The following is an 18,289-nucleotide window of genomic DNA, read 5'->3' on the forward strand; positions in this document are numbered from 1 at the left end:
AATTATGCACAGCACATTATGCACAGCACAGACACAAACAGGGCACACAGATGCCAACGAGAAGCACAGAGGAATTTTCACCCACAGTGGAGAGCCCACACGCTCAAGTTTTCCCGCACACTCACGTCGTCGCGTTTGCATGTTGCGGACGCATCGGGAGCCGTGGTAGACACGGGAGAGGGGCACTCAGCCCTCTACCAGTTCACCTTCACCTCTGGCTACGCGCATACCCTTCCCCTCCGGCTAGTGGAAAAAAGGTATCCGATGTGCTCGCGATGCACCCATAACGTGCGAACATGGCGACGTGAGTATGCAGGAGAACATGGGCGCATGTGCTCCCCACACTAATCACATGTACAGCCGCGGCCACGTCTGTGTATAGCGCTCGAGCGGCCGGCTTTGCTCGGCGGGGCGACACCTTGCGGCCGTTGCGGGCTGTGATGTCGCGTGCACAGGAGCATGCGCGGCCTAATAGACACACAGACCTGCGTACGCCAGAAATTATGCTTTTAAGCGCCCCTGTTTTCCCGGCTGGGCGCATTACCCGAGGGCGCCGCGGTGCCTTACCTCGCCCGGTGGCAAGGGAGAGGCGCACGTGAATGATAACGCGTGTGATTCCGTCGCGGCACATCGCATGAAAAAAAAAAGTATTTCTGCACCCATCGCAGATAATACAATCCGCCAATGTTAAGACGAGATCACATGCCTCCTGTCTGTATTTGAGATAGACATATCAAGCCTTTTTGCCGAATTTGGTTTCGCCATGGCTCCCCGGCTAACAGCGGATGAGCGTCACGCAATTGTTACAATGGGGCGCACAATGTCGCAAAGGGCAATAAGTGCAGCTACCCGGCGCCCTATACGCACTGTCAATAGGATCCTTCAGGCGAACAAAAATGAAGGAAGAATTGGTGACGCTCCTCGTGGAAATCGACAGCGGGTAACATCGGAAGATCAGGACCGTTTGATCGTGGCAGCAGCGGTCGTGGACCCTTACCTCAGCGCCAAGGAAATAAGGGATGAAGTGGGACTAGAAAACGTCAGTCTTACAACAATCAAGAGAAGGCTTCACGAAGCCGGTATAGTGAGCAAAATATCGGCCCAAAAAGTTATGTTGGACGAACGACACAGAAATGAGCGGCTTGAATTTGCATCTGCGGTGGAATCCTGGAGCCCAGACAACTGGCACACGGTTGTCTTTACTGATGAGGCCTCTTTCTGCACCCACTGGGACCAGCAGAGAAGGGTGTGGCGTCCTCAGAACTGCCGGTATGTCATGCAGTCCTATAATTGTGTGACTGTGAACGCTGTGTAGCTCACTGCATATACTTCCTGGAACAGCACTGCTGAAAATGAAAGTATTTTATGCAAACCCTTAAACTTATTAGAAGTTATGACCTGCTTTATAATGCAGCTTTACTTCGCCATAGCCAGTAATACTGCCTTTTTTGCTGCATGGTCACGGGATTTGCCTTACCCTGCTTCTTTTATCTTCAGTCATTTCTCTTTTTTAACTTCTTCCTTGCATTTTTTACCGGAATGAAACCTCTTTTACATATGTCAAAATATGTCTTTTACATATGTCTTTTACATATGTCTACGCAGTAGCTGTCAGTTTAATGCATGTGTCAATGACATATTTCCAGCAGGTACAACGAGCGCTATATCTTGGGCACTCGTTCAAGCGGTCGCACCACGATCCACGTATGGGGCGCGATAAGCCACACAGGTTTGGGACCACTTCATCGATTTCGAGAAAGAATGACATCAGAAGCGTACATGGACGTTTTGCAGACAGTGCTCATTCCGCACGTTCTCGATGGACCCTTCCCGGACAGACTATACTGGCTTCAACAGGACAACGCACCAATTCACACGTAAAAGGCGGTGCAGCAGATGCTGGATGATTTAGGTGTGGCAAGGCTGAACTGGCCCGCGAGAAGCCCCGATTTAAATATAATTGAAAATATATGGGGCCTAATGAAGTCACACCTAGCCAAAAAGGCGGGTCTAGCCGCAGCTAACTCTGACGCGCTTTGGATAGCTATTCAAGAGGAGTGGGACCGCCTCCGACAGCTGCCAGACCTCGTGAATAGGCTGTACGACTCGCTTCCCACGAGGATCGTAAGTGTCAAACGGAACAGGGGGGGACCCATTTTTTATTAGGAGATAGAACGGCGCCATTTTCCACTTTTGATTTAGGCAAAAATAAAAGATGTCCTTTCTGTGCTTCCATGTTTAGTCTGAATTAGTATAAGCCTTCCACTAGGGCGCCCCTTATGATCATCATATCATGATTAAGGGATGTGAAACCCTGGATACTATTATTAATCACTACAGAGAGTCGGCAAAAAGTGGTAGAAAAAATCAACGTCTGGGATCTCATTTTACGCAGCTGGTGGCGTTATCATATCTTCGTATAATCGCATACCTTAGAATAGCCAGAAAGCGTGCATCGTTTCTTGCGAAACAGTCAGACGCGTGTTATCTGTCGAAACGCATCTTTTGGAATCGACATGCCGAAAGTGCCTTGAGGGAGCGTGCGTTTTTGGTTAAACAAGCACACCTTTCAACGTTGTCGCTTGTGCAGAGCAGGTTTGCGTGTCTATTAGGCCGCGCATGCTCCTGTGCATGCCGCGTCACAGCCCGCAACGGCCGCAAGGTGTCGCCCCGCAGAGCAAAGCCGGCCGCTCGAGCACTATACACAGACGTGGCCGCGGCTGTACTCTTCCAGTAACCTCTTTTAAGCAATCATAGCAGATAGCACTGGAAATGCCCAGTTACGAGCATAGGATTCAGATCATACACATTAGGTATGCATATCGTTCACGTATGTTGTATTTGAAACTTCCACTTAAACAATCGAACCCACTTATAACAATATTCAAGTGCCACGAAAATTCCATTGTTACAACCGACGATTGTTATAACAGGGTTGCATGAAAGAAAAATAGGGCTATGGCAGAGCTGTTGTGAGAAAACTACAATGGCGGGGAGACCAGAGCCCCTTCCCACCACCTTCCTTCATCCGGCTGCCGATTGTGTTGACTCGTTTAACTGTTTAACTCTTCTTCATGCTCGCTCTGATCGCGTGTAACAAGTCACGGCTGTCGGCGTTCAAGAATGGCACTGCTATAGTCAAACCTCGTTAATTCATATTTCACGGGTCCAAAAAAATGTCCAAATTAACCGAATGTCGAGTTATCAAGGGTATCAAGAAAACAATAAACAAATGCTTTCTACGTCAACACGCTTTTATTTACTGAATGAATCAGCAGAATCCTGTTTCTATTTTGCACAAAAGCAGTGCGGAAGCTGCAATTCTCATCATCTCGTGACTGATTAGCGCTCGCAGCGGCAAAGACCTCGCGACTTCTGTCACAGCACGGACGTGGCGCACGTCTTCATCTGAAACACGCTTTTCACTACCGCGTGCATATCCCAATTATTTTTGCACCCGTGTTGCCAGGTCGCCGCCCATTGCGATGTAGACGGTGCTCTTCATCCCGACAGCTTTTCACTAAGTAAAAACAAAACAGTTGTTTGACACAACCACGGTCGCTATCAACGCGATCATGGATGGCGACTACTCAGTTATGAAGGCACGCAGCCGACGCGCGTACTGTGTCAAAATGAAACTACTGTTTGTCGCAACCGCTGCTGACGAAATCGCGGCTGCTATCGATATGATCATGGATGGTGATTATGCAGTCATGAAAGCATGCGGCCATCGCGGTGCTATGCGCGGCGGTAAATGCAAGAATAAAGACTTTAAAGGCACAAATATATGCACGAAGCGTTCCGGTGTTGCTGTCATTCCAGTACATGTTCCAGTACGATTTTCACTGATGACTATGGCGATGCGAACTCCGTTGCTTCATTTCGGTGGATGCTAACACCGTTTCGGCTCTATTGCTTCGCACATTTGCGGCGCTCCAGCACCCCAGTACCTCAGCGCTATCAGCTAGCGCAGTTGGCGCGGTCCATTCGTGCTTCGGAGCGTGGCATAGAGTTATGGGCACAGCCCATTCGTGTTCGGAGGGGTGGAAGGGCAACGGGACAGAGGCGTGCGAGGTTGGCAATACGAAGGATGAAAAACAGATTTTTTTTGTCTTTTCAAGGAGTTCGCATTCCATTCCATTTCGGCACAGACACTCAGTAGCCAGACTTCATCGTCGTAACCGATAATTCGACATGGGGTCATTGTAGTAAGTGGGTCATTTCACCATAGAAAACATAGAAAAGTTCACGGTGCAGCAGCTTCTCATTGTTATAAGCGATATATTGTTAAAACCGGTATTGTTATATAAGTGGGTTTGACTGTACTCCGATTCCTAACAAATGTATATTGAATATATGTGCAGGTGAGGATGCCTGTTGGGGAACAGAGAAAAATAACTTCAGTATGCACAAAAATATAAGGCGATATAGAGTGGTAAGCGGATTATTCAGACTAGGCAGGGATAGCCTGAAATACCGAAGAATTGAAAGCTCTTGGAATGATCGGTGCAAGTCACATGTAATTTTCGCCTGAACAAAAAAGTGCCGTGCGACTAGTAGTGCAACCATTTTTCACATTTTACTGGCTTTCTTTCAGGCTTGCAATAAATTCTGATGTAGCATGTATTGAGCACCGGAAAGCGGGATCAAGAATTTTTCAGTATGATCTACAATTTTCTGATCGACACTTATGCTCTGAATATAACATCTGAGACGTTAATAATAACTAGGGGTGGGCAAATATTCAAATTTTCGTATATGAATAGAATATTATGCACTAACTAATTTATACTCGCATCCAAAAATGAACTATTCGGCACTTTTAAATTTAGACCAGATATTTTTCAGCAATTGACTGTCTGGTTACTGTTCCCTGTCTGCTAAAGAGGGTACTGGAAATTATTAGAAGTGAAGCAACAACAAAAGTTTTTGAAGCAATGCAGAGACAAAATGTATAATTAAGCTTTCCTTTTTTCGTGTTATGGTGGAAGCCTGCGTAAATGACAACCCATGTTTTTGCTTGTAATCTATCATTCAGTGTATTTCGAAGTCAAGTCATGTAGTAGTAGTTTCCTCTTCCACGGTATATTTTCAGTCATATTTTCTTTACAATAAACCTTTATACATGTGATAACAGCACACAAGTCCTTCAGCAGCTTTTTCTTTATTTTCCACAACTTCTGACCTATTTACCGGAAAAATTTATTTAGCAGCAACAATTTATTCAGCAGCTATATATATTCTTGGAAGGCTTGCTTGCAGTCCGGGTCTAAAGATGTTCAGTAGCTATCCGGCCAGTTTTTTTCTTTTTTTATCACAATAATTTCATGTCTAAAACTGATCCTAACTCCCTCCGATACTGAGCTGTCAGTTTTTCACTAGTCAATACAAGCATGGTACCTAAGCCTACCGACATGAGCGTTTCTGCTTATACATGCGTCTGCATTTGACTGTTCGAAATTGTATTTGATATTCGACACTTGTCATTTGTATTCAATTCATATTCGAAACATTTTATATACGCCCACATCTAATACAGTCAACAACCAATTTTCCAGACGACTTAGTGGCAATTTCAAATACAAAAATGCTTTGCCATCCGATTTTACGGATTTTTGCCATGACTGCAGGTCCGAAACAGCGATATCGAAGCCAGCACCACCACCATTTTGATTATCTGGCCACCTCGAACAGGTTCTCTCGCACACAGATCCGCTGGCAGCTGTAGCCACCACTACGGAAACGCGAGGCCTACCTGCTTCGATGTTCGCTACCAAGTTTCTTGCTTTTTTGTTGCAGTGTTTTTCAATGAAAGAATTCGCCACTGTCAGCAATGATGCTGACTCCGCCTTGGTAATCCTCGCCAATGGCTTCAGAGCTTGGAAAGCACGACGCGTTGCATAATGCTGGTTCCCGAAAGTTTTTTTCGCCTCAATACAGCAGTGTTACATGGTGAAGCATACCAAGAGTGGGAAGGGGCCATTGTCACGGGACACAGAATGTATTCCTTAATTATACAAGCGTGCACCCGCTCGCGTCCTGTCACAGCACGAGCATCGATACACCTAATAAGTGTATGGCAAGCCTCGAGTTATTTCGGACATGCTAGTGGCGATTTGAGCCCTTGGGGGCAGTAAAAGGCATGCATTCATTTTTTTTCAAACTGCCCGATTTTTCGATGAAATATGGCAGCGCACTTCGATACAAGGATGTAGCACAATAAGCAAACACGAGTATCAATGTGCGCTGCCATATTGCATTATGATTAACCAACTAGCCCACCAGTATGCCTTAAGCAATTTTTTCGGACGTTCTTGCGGCCCCTAGGGAGTAAAGAAGATTGGACGCCAACTGTAATAACCATTTATGTAATTATACAAAATAATAAAAAAGTATGACTTGCTGCAAGTGACAGCAAACATTACATTGTTTCTGTCCAGCCACGTGGCTATTGCATATTTTTAAATTTTGGCACGAGTTACGTGGGACATCCAGTATTTGCGCATTAGGCATCATGTCAGCCTACAAAGTACAGTTGAATCATTATGGTATATTGAATATTGATAAGGTGTTCCCCTAAGAGTGAACCACCCTTTGTCTTTACGCTACACACCAATGGTTGCCAAGGTTCCATCGAAAATGCCACGCGTGATAGATATCGCGCGAGAGAAGACGGCAGCAGCAGTGAGCCTACCTGTCTTGGGCCTGCTGGGCCCTGAGCTCGTGGAGCTCCTGCTCGAGCCGCTCAGAGTGCTTCTTGTAGCGCGCCAGCTCCTTCTCGTAGCGTCCCGAGCTGCGCAGGGCCTCCTCCGTGTTCTCCTTGAGGATGTGCTGCAGCGAGGCCATCTCCTCCCTGTGCCGGCGCCGCTCGCCCTCGAGCTCGTTCTCCTGCTCGCACTGGGCCACCAGCAGGAGCGACCGAGCCTCATCCAGGTCCCTCTGCAGTGCGTGCAGCTTCTCCGCGAGAGCCTCTCGCTGCTGCCGCTCCGCCTGAAGCTCCTCTGCAAATTGAACGGGGCAGTTCGCCGATAAGGGACCCCTGAGCACATGGCTCTCATAGCCAAACCGCTGACCCATTAGCATTCAAACTTCAGACAAAAATGGCGCGCATTTTGTTTGTTCCTTTTTATGGTGTTTCGTCATGAGTTATCAATCTTCATTTTTGTCTACTACGCAGAAATATCTGTTGATGGTTTCGCTGTTGAAGATCTTACAAATACTAAAAAAGAAAAAAAAAAACATTTACTACGCCCAAAAGCTGAACTACTCCAGCAAACCACCTATTCTGCGGGGACTTATCAAACTGGAATAGCTCTCACGTGTGAAATCAAATCATGTTACTCATTGTATTTATTTTCTTGCTCGCTCAAAAAATGCTTATTAGAACAGATATCTCATTAGTCAATGTGCATTGCATTGCTCTCGTACAGCGTCATCTTTCTTGGTTTCCTTCTTTCCTAACTGTTTTGTTCTTCAAATATAATTTCTACATAGTCCATGCCTCATTGTATTCCATATCTACTGAGCTTCAAATATTTTATTTCTCTAAACATTTGCCTGCTACATTTTACAATTGTACACCATTTATTTTTTTTATTAGAGAATTGACAGTCTGACAGTTCTTATTTTTGGGACACCTTACCTTGCCATTTATTTCGCATTTGCTTAAATCTAAAGCAATCACATATTTTTGGACGCAGTTTTGGATCTCATATTTTTGGATGCAGTTTTGTATAAACTATTTCCCTTAGAACAGTAAGGGGAAATGATCAACAACGGCAAAACAAGGGAAGTCTCAGCATGGAGCCAAGGTTTCAACATGTGCTCTCGTCGAAACGCTGCCTCCGGGCTGATGCTTTCCTCGTTCAGCCAATATAGATATTTTCATGTCTCCATCTTCCTGCGAATTCCTGTATTTTTCACATCTATACCAAAATGGCTTCACAAGAGAGTAGTTCTATACTCCATTTCATACTTAACAGGCAATGCAGCACGAGCAATGCAAGTGGCGAGGGCATAGAAATCTCCCTGCGCGTGTTTCACAGTGCAGTTCTCATTGGTTTGCAATGCTTTCTACGAAATTACAGCTTCCCATATATTACAGCTAGAGCTTGTGGGCTTAAGGTCCCGTCAAATCATGTATTGTTTGTGCAAGTGATGTACAGTGCTTCGGTCACGAGTGCCAGCAGTGAGCTGTAGTCACTGGTCGCAGAAATGTCACTCCGCTTGTTTGACGATATATAGGTCCAGATCTACGACACCTACCATGAAATAATTACATTGTGCATTGCAACATAAAAGTACGACTGACTGTTATTCCAAAATACATACACGCATACCTATACCTTTCCTACACACATACGCATACCTATGCCAGCCAACTGAGGCCTCCACGAGACATACCTTCTTTTTGCATGAAGAGTTCCTTGAACTTTGCCCTTTTTTGCCCAAACTCTGTCTCCATTGTTTCCTTCTCCTTGCGTAGCTGCAGCAACAAGGTCCCCTCTTCCGCATCTAGAAAAAAAAGAAAGGAGTGTCATCAGCATGTTAGAATGGTTGAAGAATGCCTGGAAAACTTTTGATCAGGTGCTTTATGTTGTCTAAAAGAATGTAATTCCCGACAAAAGGACTGGCACACTGCACGAAGTTTTTAACCACCATAATCCTTCATCTCAATGCTGTGACATTTCTACAGCACGTCCTTACAAGCAATTTCCAGAACTAATAAAAAAAAAGTTCCCAAACTAGATAATAATACTTAAGTAACACAGATAAGAACAGATAACTACCGAATGAAATAACACTAAAAGAAGAAGACAATGTTAAAACCTCAATGAAAATTGCAGAAAAAAGAATAATAGCATATTTATTCAAGTATCCCTCCATATTTTTCTAGACGTTAACCAAAATGAGTTATTGACCTATACTCCAGACAATCTCTACCTATATTTGTGAACAAAGCTAGCAAAAGTACCAAACTAAGGGAGTTCCTTCACTGTGCCCACCCACCGTAAGGCCAGTCTGGAGATTATCCAGACTGTGCTTAAAGGGTCCCTGAAACGGTTCAGCCAAATTTTGTAGACGCGTAGGGTACAGCTACAGTAAAACATTTGCGTCACAATTTAAGTGAAACGTCTCATATTAGGAGAGCTACGGACGATTACAAGTTACCCTCCTCCCTAGCCATGCATTTCCTCAACTCGTTCGACGAGTGATTTGGTTTAAGCTCCGCCTTTGTTGACTCTACATCATGTTGTGACGTGTTGTCGCCTATTTCTGGTTGTCTTGGAGAGAGCGCGCGAAGGCTCTCCAACCTCTCGGCTAGCCACCCGGCCGTTGATCCCCAGCGAGAGCGATCAAGCAGCGTGCGTTGCGAGCGTTCCGTCGCAGTGCCATGCGTGTCCAGTATTCCAGTAACCACAGGGGAGCTGGGTGTTTTGACGGATAGCCAGAGGCGTAAACTAAAGACCCTCCATACCGCTGTGATGAAGGAGCTTCGTAGACGTACGTGAGCAGCCTGATCGGCATGCGCAGCCCAGCCATCTGGTGGCGCAGAGCTTAACCAGCCAAATACAGAGCTAATCTTCCTGTAACCAAGTGTAAAACATTTTAAACATGACAACGAGCTCAAAATTATGCTCCTGCCAATAATTTGAGCCAGCAGCAAAGTAGAAAAAAACTTGGTTACGGCTATATTAGCTTGAAGCTAAACATTTCGACAGAATTACCTGTCTGGTTGGGAAAATCCTTATTTGGTTGGAGTCAATCTCTAAGTCTTAGGCTATATTAGCTGTGTGTTTGGTTGAGCTTTGGGTCGCCAAATGGGGGGCTGTACTGTGCAAGCAGTTCACTTTTGCGCCTCCGTTCATCACGTAAAACGTGGTAAAACGACCAGTACACTTGCACTTGCGTTTACCTGAATATTGGACACGCTAAACTCTATTGTGGCAAACCTTCGAAGTGAAGCGACGGCCGCAAACGCGTAGATGCTGGCGCCATTTCGATTGATTCGGATACCGAAAGTCCGATGCGCTGCAGCCACTCCGCTCGTCTCCTGCCTTGTAGCGGGGCATGATGTCGCAGCTTGACATGTCGCCGATCGCTACGTTTGCAGCCCACAACGCAACAAGGGCAAACCATGGTGCTCGCGAAAAGAAAGAACAAGACCAACACTGACTGTGCAGCTTTCGTCAACACGGAGCACATTTTAACAAAGCAGACGACACTTGCGGTGGGCCGGAAGTGCTTTTAGTGTAGTGATACATGTCCTTGTGCATTCTCTTTCTGTTACTTTCTTTTTATAGAAACAAATTAACTAACATCTAAACTATTACGAACAACATTTGTTCACCATAATGTTGGAAAAATTATTGATGACGCGCCCTAGGCAGCCAATCGGATAGCTGGCCCAGTGACGTATTCTGGGCAAATCACGTCACTTGGGCACAAAACTCAGCCGATTGGCGTGCTGCGATAGGTAGCGATGTACCTTTTTAAAACCTTAAAATAAATTACACGCTTTACGTGGAGCGCTTAGATGCGTCAATTAATGATCAGAAGGACCTACTCTAACGACTCAGTACGTTTGTACAAAATTGTCAAAATCGTTTCAGGGTCCCTTTAAGAAATTTTGTATATCCAACATATTTAACGGCACAAGAATGTCATCGTTTAGGGTGTCGAGGACGCCTGCAAAGCATTCGACGAGGAGGACATCTCTGACACTTCAGAAGAGGATGAAGCTTGTAGCATCGACTATAGAGACTTAGTAGCCCAGCTTAAAGTAAAGGTGCGTCAGATTCAAAGTTTTTCGTTTTTCTGAATAGATAACGGTCAATTTATATTCAAGTTATTTCTATTTCCCGGTGAGTTGTACACATAGGGGCCGACCTATATTTGTGTTCGCCCTAGTTTCGAGTAAATACAGTATTAGACCTAAGCATTAACTTTGACAAGATTGCTTTACTTCATACACCCCCTGCAATACGTTTTGTTTTTATTTGCAAGATTTATTACCAATGTAAAGTATGGGGAAATATAGTAAAGGACAGGTGTCACTTTCAGGACTCAAGAAATTGGTTTGTTCCGTGGACCATGGCGAAATTCGGGACACAGGGCTCATTCCTTGATATTTGCCAGCAAAGCCACACAACAGCTTAGCTGCCACATGCTTCTTGGCCGTGCAAAACATGCAAGTCTTTCAGCAAAGACACATACAAGAAGAAAAAAAAGTGATGCCATAGAAATTTGTGAATTCCCCTTGTTTCTCTAATTTTCTAAAGATAGTCATCTTTGTACGAAGCAGTATTGACAGATGCTCCTGTCATCACATTTGCACACACAGCTACAAAAACATTTCTTTCAAACCACTAAAACATACTATCATCAAAATGTGCTTATAAACTCCCCCTCGTATTTCCCTCAAATCTTGTTGAAGCTTATCCCCAATGCCTTCCCAAGTCTATTTTGCATTTATCCTGCAAAATGAGATGGTGTTGTTTGGTGTTTAATAACTATAGATAAACACGATGGATTAATGTGGTGTACGCTAATCATTATTGTAGCCTACCATTTATGCGCATAAGTGTCCTTGCTTACACACCATTTCACTGCGTTGATACTTCATAAGTGACATGGCAACATGCAGCAACATTAATGCAGCCTACGTAATGCAAGGCAAGGTGCCGCTGCAAGAAATATTTTAACAGGCTGCGCAGCTAACCCTTTTGTGGAAGTGTGACACCTGCTTGTCACGGGTGCTGTTACATAATGCATAAGGATAAACTATCTCTGACCCCATACTGACAGCGCTGTCAGCAAACAAATGAGTAACAAATTTGTTTTATCTATTCAGCGCTGCTTGTACATGTCGACGATGTACACGCAGTACGAAAGGTGGTGGAATAAATTTCAATATAAATCTGAAGGGCCTACAAAGTAGTGATGTATAAGTGATGAGGCAATGTATAACATCTAAAAGCTTTACAAGTTTTTCATATGCTTTTGTGGCACAGTGACATGAACTCTGTAAAACAATACTACCTTTACCTTCAACATAAATAGTCGGGTGGGTAGGCTGTGCATGATGGCACATGCTGAGGCACTTATTAAACATGGACAGATCAGGATGGCAAACACACACAGCGCTATTGTTATGTTCCCTGCTCTTGAAAGCCAAGCAGAAAACTGTTTTGCCTCTAGAGAGGATTGCGTGATGGCCTTTTCACCATGACATTTTCATTCATGGCCAGCTTAAAATGAAACTAAAGCAATGTGACAAAATCTACTACAGTAACCCGTAATGCTATACACAAACAAGAACCAAATGCTTTGGCATAAAACTTTCAGCTAGCCTATTTAACAGACCCAACAGGCTATTGGATGCATTCATTTTAGTCAACAATTGACAACTAGCCTTTCCAACATCACAATGGGCCAAGCAGCTCAACATTCAGATTCCATGACTTCTGTTACAGATTTCAACTTGATAACAGTGACAAAAAAGAAAGGGCATTACAGCAATAACCACTTTTCATTCCAAATAGCACTCCCCCAAATGCAGAATCCATGGTAGCAAAGAGAACTGTGCATATTTTCATGGCAAAGTTTGTAGGATGATGGAGAAAAAATTGCTTGCGTTGGACAGTTCAGGCTATTAGCGTTTAGAACTTATGGCTTCCAAATAACTAAATGTGAAGGTTTCTGTACCAACGAAAGCAAGTGTGTAGGTTTGTTTCCTAACAACAATCGAAGCACACATGGTGTTTTTACCTGTCTTATTTAATGCTACTGTGAGCACATTAAAAAAGATTGTGAGCATGCATGCCCTGTCCCAGCTTGTGATTTAGATGCACTTGTTGCTTGTTTACATTATTTATTCACAACACGGCCTGCCGTGCCAATGACTTATTAAACCAACATTGCTAAAGCTGGCGTTGCAATGTATCATCTGCTTTAGCTCTATGAATTTTCAAATATTAATAAGCAGTAGAACCATGTTTGTAGGGAATTATGTGGAACTTGCATATAAGAGGTAGAATCAAGTAACAGCTGTAGACCTAAAGCAACTTGTAGCACTAAATATTTACATGGACGTGGCTATTTACAACACAACATAAATACTGGAAAAAAAAAAAAAAATGTTTCCACAGACCGCTCGTTAACCTGACCTCAAAAAGAGGCCCCTGTTGTTCACTATGACATGTGCTAGAAATGTATTCAGCCTTTGTGGTTTGGGTAAGGAAGGGGTACCCTTGTTGCTGCGACTTTTACACTGGTGTCACACGACCACTCTTGATCGCGATGAGGCCCGGTCCGGATCAAAATTCAATCACAACCGAGCAATTCGATCCGGATTGGGCTTCATCGCAATCAAAGTGCACCATGTGACACCCGTATTAGCTGCAAAGGAAAAGGGCTGCCTACTCTACATGGTGGACACATCCTACTAGATTACCAATTTTTACGGCTGCATTAAGGTGCTGCTGAGTTATTAATTACAATTCTCAGTCGCAACCGCACTAATACAATTTGTTTAGGTCTATGCAGCATTTGGGCATCTTCTGACTTGTTTTTATAGCCTTCTATTAAGATTGTCCTGAAGCATCCAATTTAAGCAGTGAAAATTCCCATGCAGGTGTGTTTCCTAACACATCCTACAAACAACTTGCACTATCAATTAATATTGCAACGTGAACGGAAGTGCAAGCACAAAAGCATAAATATCGTCAGAATGAACTCGAGGTCAAATATCGCATGTCTCCTTAAATGTGCCAGTGCGTACGGTACGCAGAACCTTTCAGCAATGACAACAAACCACAGGTGACGACGTAGTGTCAGAACGTTATTTATTTGCCGCTTGCGAATGAAGGCTCGTGAAAGAAAAAAAACGTGGTTGTCTTCAGCACTGTTAGTGAGCGCGTCGCCAAATTAAGCAACGACGTAAAAAAAACAAACACTGCAACGCAGAAATCGAACAAATGTTGGCTCACAGCAGGTGCACGGTTACCGAAAGTACGTCTTGAATGCAAATGCTCGTTGCTGTCGCGGCGCTGCCGTATGACGAATAGTCAAAACAACGTTTACACAGAAGAAGGTACAAGAATGTGAAAGAAAAACAAATCAATGAAGTGAACGACAAAGCGAAACGTCACTGAGGTGCGAGACATTTCCGCAACAGGCGCGACCGCCACAGTGAGCACTCCGACGTTACGTTTATTTTTTGCACGGCTGCTTAACAGTACAGAGAGAGGCAGGAACTGAAGACGCAGCGTGCCAACGCCCACAACATTCCCCAGTTTTCTTCACCAGTGAAAAGGCATTTCGTTGGTGTAATGTCAATCAGCTGCTGATGACTCCCATCACCCTAATGTATCATTATAAACTCTCGCATCGAGAGGACCATGGCATCCCTGCTGGCACCGTCGGCGGAGTTGACAAGAGATCGCGCAGCCTCGGTCACGCAGTTTACATGATTGGATAAAGGTTCACGAACATCCCGACACTGCGGGATATTTGGGTACGCCTCAGGTTTGGAGGGGGGCGAATCATCTGCACGGTCGTGAGCGGTCAACAAAATGCGCTTTAAGCCTAAGGCTGTCGATAAAACACCCTTTCGGTACGCGACAGAGAACTTACTTTCTGTGTCTCCGTTCTCAGATTGATGATCCATGTCCTTGGCGTCCATGGTGATGCAAGTTGTGTCACGGAGATGCGATTACTTCACAGTAGAAAATTTCGGAACTTCATTTTCGGGTTGCACACTCCGCATAGCGGAAGTTCTCTTTGGGTGACAGCAGAAAAAAAAAATAATCGCAAACGATCTCACTGCCATCTGGACTGCCGCGGTTTGCTTCGGTTCCGGTCGCGTGAAATTTATTATTGATTCATCGTACTAATATAGGATGTTATGGCTAAGAAAACACCTTGTAAATGAACCGGTTGATTTTAGTACGCTGTTTCTTTTCAATACGCGCGCTGCCGCAGCTGCGCTTTTACGGGACGAAGAAAATCAGGATGAGTAATTTCGGTTTCGCATTCTACGACACAGTACGCGAGGCGCGCTGCGCTACAGCTTCACGTAGTTTTTGCAAAACAAGTTACTCGTGATGTGTCGGTTTAAAAACGATGTGTAAATATGTAAAAAAGCTAAGAAACAAAAAGAATCAAGTAGCTTTCACGATGAGCAATCTCATTGAAAACATTTATGAACGGCCTGTGTGCTTAGCCGTGGCTGCTTCAAAGCAAATTAGGTGTTCCCCCTCACATTTCTCGGGTGGTTGCAACCGTTCACTCAATTAAGAGCCGTTGCTTTAACTCAAAGTTCGGCCACTATTATTCAAGAGAAGGGCACCGACGGTGTGAGATTAAAGGCAGCTTCGACGCGAACATGGCTACTGCAAAAATAATTAGCTCTTGTTATCACATTATTTCTTTCTTTCTTTCTTTCTTTCTTTCTTTCTTTCTTCTTTCTTTCTTTCTTTCTTTCTACGAAAAAAATTACGAGCATTCAAGGCCGTCAGCCTAGCTGTACTACACAGTATTATATATATGTTCTCTCATTAAAGTCGACATCTCTTTCTAAAATGTAGAGCGCTTAGTGTTAGTCGTCTTCGCTGTGTCCATTTCGCGCAGCATGTTTACATTACGTTGTAGGGCGTTTCGGCTCACTTGAATTCAGAAAATTCCCGCAAAACACACGTGGATATGTACGTGGAAACAGTGGGCACACAAGTATTTATTATTAATTTCAATACTGCCAGTTTCGTGCGACGCCCGGGCAGGAGGACGTTCGTGCATGCATAAAACAAAATGGTCAGTGCAAAGAGAATGCACAATGAGTAACCAATTAGCAAAGACTGAGAAAAAAATTTGTAATTGGGCACCTAATAATGTTTTGCTCTAGTGCAGTTCAAGAAGAAAAGACAAGCAATGGCGGAGGCATATATCTATAGTGACGCACCTATTAGTACTAATTAGACAGCTAGCACACTGGTGCATACAAGCATATACAAATACATTAGTAATATGTAATTATATAAGTCCACAATAACATAAGTACGAATAACACTGAGAGAGATCCGTTGAATTGTTAACTCTTTATTGACGAGTGTTCCCTACAGGCAACATAAAAAAAAAGTTTTTGTTGAGAATTGGTATTGAGTAACCATGTTTCAAATCCCACGATTTCGGGAAGAGTACACGTCGTGCCATCTCTCGCCGGTGGCCGCGCGCCCCACCGTAATTGAATGGGGAAAAGAAGAAAATTATATCTCCCGAGCAAATTTAGTTATCAAAAAGAACTCGCGGTTACTAGAAACCCACTAGGATATTCTGATGAAATCACAGTAGCTTGCCGCAGAGAACGTAGGTTCTCAAGACATTTGAATATTTCACAATATAGCCTGTGGAACTCTGTTCCATAGAGTTCCCGACGCCAAAAGACGGCGCGACGTGCACATGTCTAGAAATCCTGGCCATAATGCCTTGAGCCAACACCGAATGCCAGGCAGCAAGCGTCATTTGTTAGCTTAAAGCAGGAACGCAGGACAAGCAAGTACTTTTGGTACGCGACTCGCTTAATTTATTTCGAAAGCACGTGCAGAGGAGACAGACTGACGCAATGTCTCCAGGTGCAGTGACGTCACACGTGTGAATACGAAACGAAGCCGTAGGTGGGTTAGGGTGAAGCCCACTTCCAGCTTTCTGCATGGTGTTTCTCCCTTAATGCTGAAAAAGTTTTCGCAAAATCATTTTTTTTTCATTGAATATACTTATGTTCTATGCATTTTGCACATTTAGTTAGAAATTAAAGAAAGAATTTCGGGCATTTGTATGTGCCGTCAATTAAGGTTTAAGGTTAAAAAAAAGTCAGTACATTTTTGAAATTGAGTCCGCCACCATATCTGTGAAAGTATCCAGTAGCACAATCATTAGTATTAATTAGTCAAACAAGACATGGTTTCATTCACGAACTGAAAGCGGGGGGAAATGATTATTTGAAAGTTTCCTTGCCTCAAGCGCACTTGGTCAAAGTGTAAGAATGTTTTCGATGTGATCAAATGCCCACGCGTATGATATGTCTATACGACCACTTTGCTTCCGCCTATACGATACTTTAAAATTTATAATTTCTTTCTCTTTTTTTCTTCTTTCCTTCATATACGAGGGTAGCGGGCATATGCCAGATGATATTCTCGATTCTAGCTGATCGTGTTATCACTTTTTTATGAATTAAGTAGCGAAGATTGTATGCTTCAAAATGTGCGAGATATCAAACTATATGCGTTATTAATTGAACTACATGGGAATCTGTGCTCTCGTGTTTCCTAAGGTTTTTTTCTCCTATGGTACATGAGCGTCATGTGCTATATTGTTCTCAGCTAAGAAATAAGTTTTAATTCAATTCAATTCAAATTGTATTTTCCAGGGCCAAGTGAGCTGGACAGAAAGTTGTCACTCAATTAGATGAAAGCTTCGGAGTCCCTTACATGGCACGCGTAGCGCACTCACAAATACATCAACATTTTCAGCAAGAAAAAAAAATGAACATAAAAAAAGCATGTTCAACGACATTGTTGAACTTCGACACGAAAATCTCCATCACGCGATAAACAGAACAGAATAGTAGTTTATTCGTATGCTCACAAAAGTGTCCTGGGCACTGGCATTACAGACATAGTCGTGAGGCAGCGGCCGGGGCCCCGATATGCACTCGCAGAGCCAAAAGAAACAATGCAACTTTCGAACACGGCAATATGCGAGACAGTCGCCTCGCAGTTGCAAGTACACCGACAAAACAATAACAGGACAAATTGTAAGGCATTAGTGGCATGCGCATTAGCATGGTATTGCATGCAGGCCGGAACCGGATAACAAGTATGATTTTATTAAATGCGGAGCATTTCTTGGCGAACATTTGCTACTTTGACAGTATCGATCTATCTATCTATCTATCTAGCCGCCTACGTCTTTGTGCTCTCATGGTCGTTTCGTTACTTGGTATGAACCAAATTTGGCATACTATGACAACAGGATATAACGAACGTAAAAGATATGTCATGACATGAATGTCATGGCATGCGTGTCATGTAGGTCATGAAACAGCCGGCTACGTCTTGGTGCTCTCATGATCGTTTCATTAACTTGGTAGGTACCAAAATTGGCATAGTATGATAGGAGTGTATGACGAACATAAGAGGTAGGTCATGACATTAGTGTCATGACATGCGTGTCATGTAGGTCATGACAATGACCCAGCGAAAATATTAACACTCAAAAACAACTGAAA

At 43.7% G+C, this 18,289-nt stretch overlaps 1 protein-coding gene across 4 annotated transcripts in view; it reads right to left on the bottom strand.

Moving 5' to 3' along the window:
* Positions 1–14,807, bottom strand: part of LOC119446378 (rab GTPase-binding effector protein 1) — a 58,177-nt gene extending 43,370 nt beyond the window's left edge. For 2 of the 4 annotated variants that reach the window (XM_049664102.1, XM_049664100.1), the window contains exons 1-3: positions 14,638–14,807; positions 8,404–8,514; positions 6,695–7,001 (exon numbers count right to left, since the gene is read on the bottom strand). In XM_049664102.1, coding sequence (XP_049520059.1) covers positions 6,695–7,001; positions 8,404–8,514; positions 14,638–14,686 — 467 coding nt within the window. In that variant the 5' untranslated portion in view covers positions 14,687–14,807. The remainder of the gene's footprint in view (positions 1–6,694; positions 7,002–8,403; positions 8,515–14,637) is intronic. The other 2 variants (XM_049664101.1, XM_049664103.1) reach the window with 1 other exon arrangement.
* Positions 14,808–18,289: the final 3,482 nt, after the last annotated feature.

The sequence above is a fragment of the Dermacentor silvarum genome, chromosome 3 (genome assembly GCF_013339745.2).
Source record: "Dermacentor silvarum isolate Dsil-2018 chromosome 3, BIME_Dsil_1.4, whole genome shotgun sequence".
Classification (NCBI taxonomy): Eukaryota; Metazoa; Arthropoda; class Arachnida; order Ixodida; family Ixodidae; genus Dermacentor; species Dermacentor silvarum.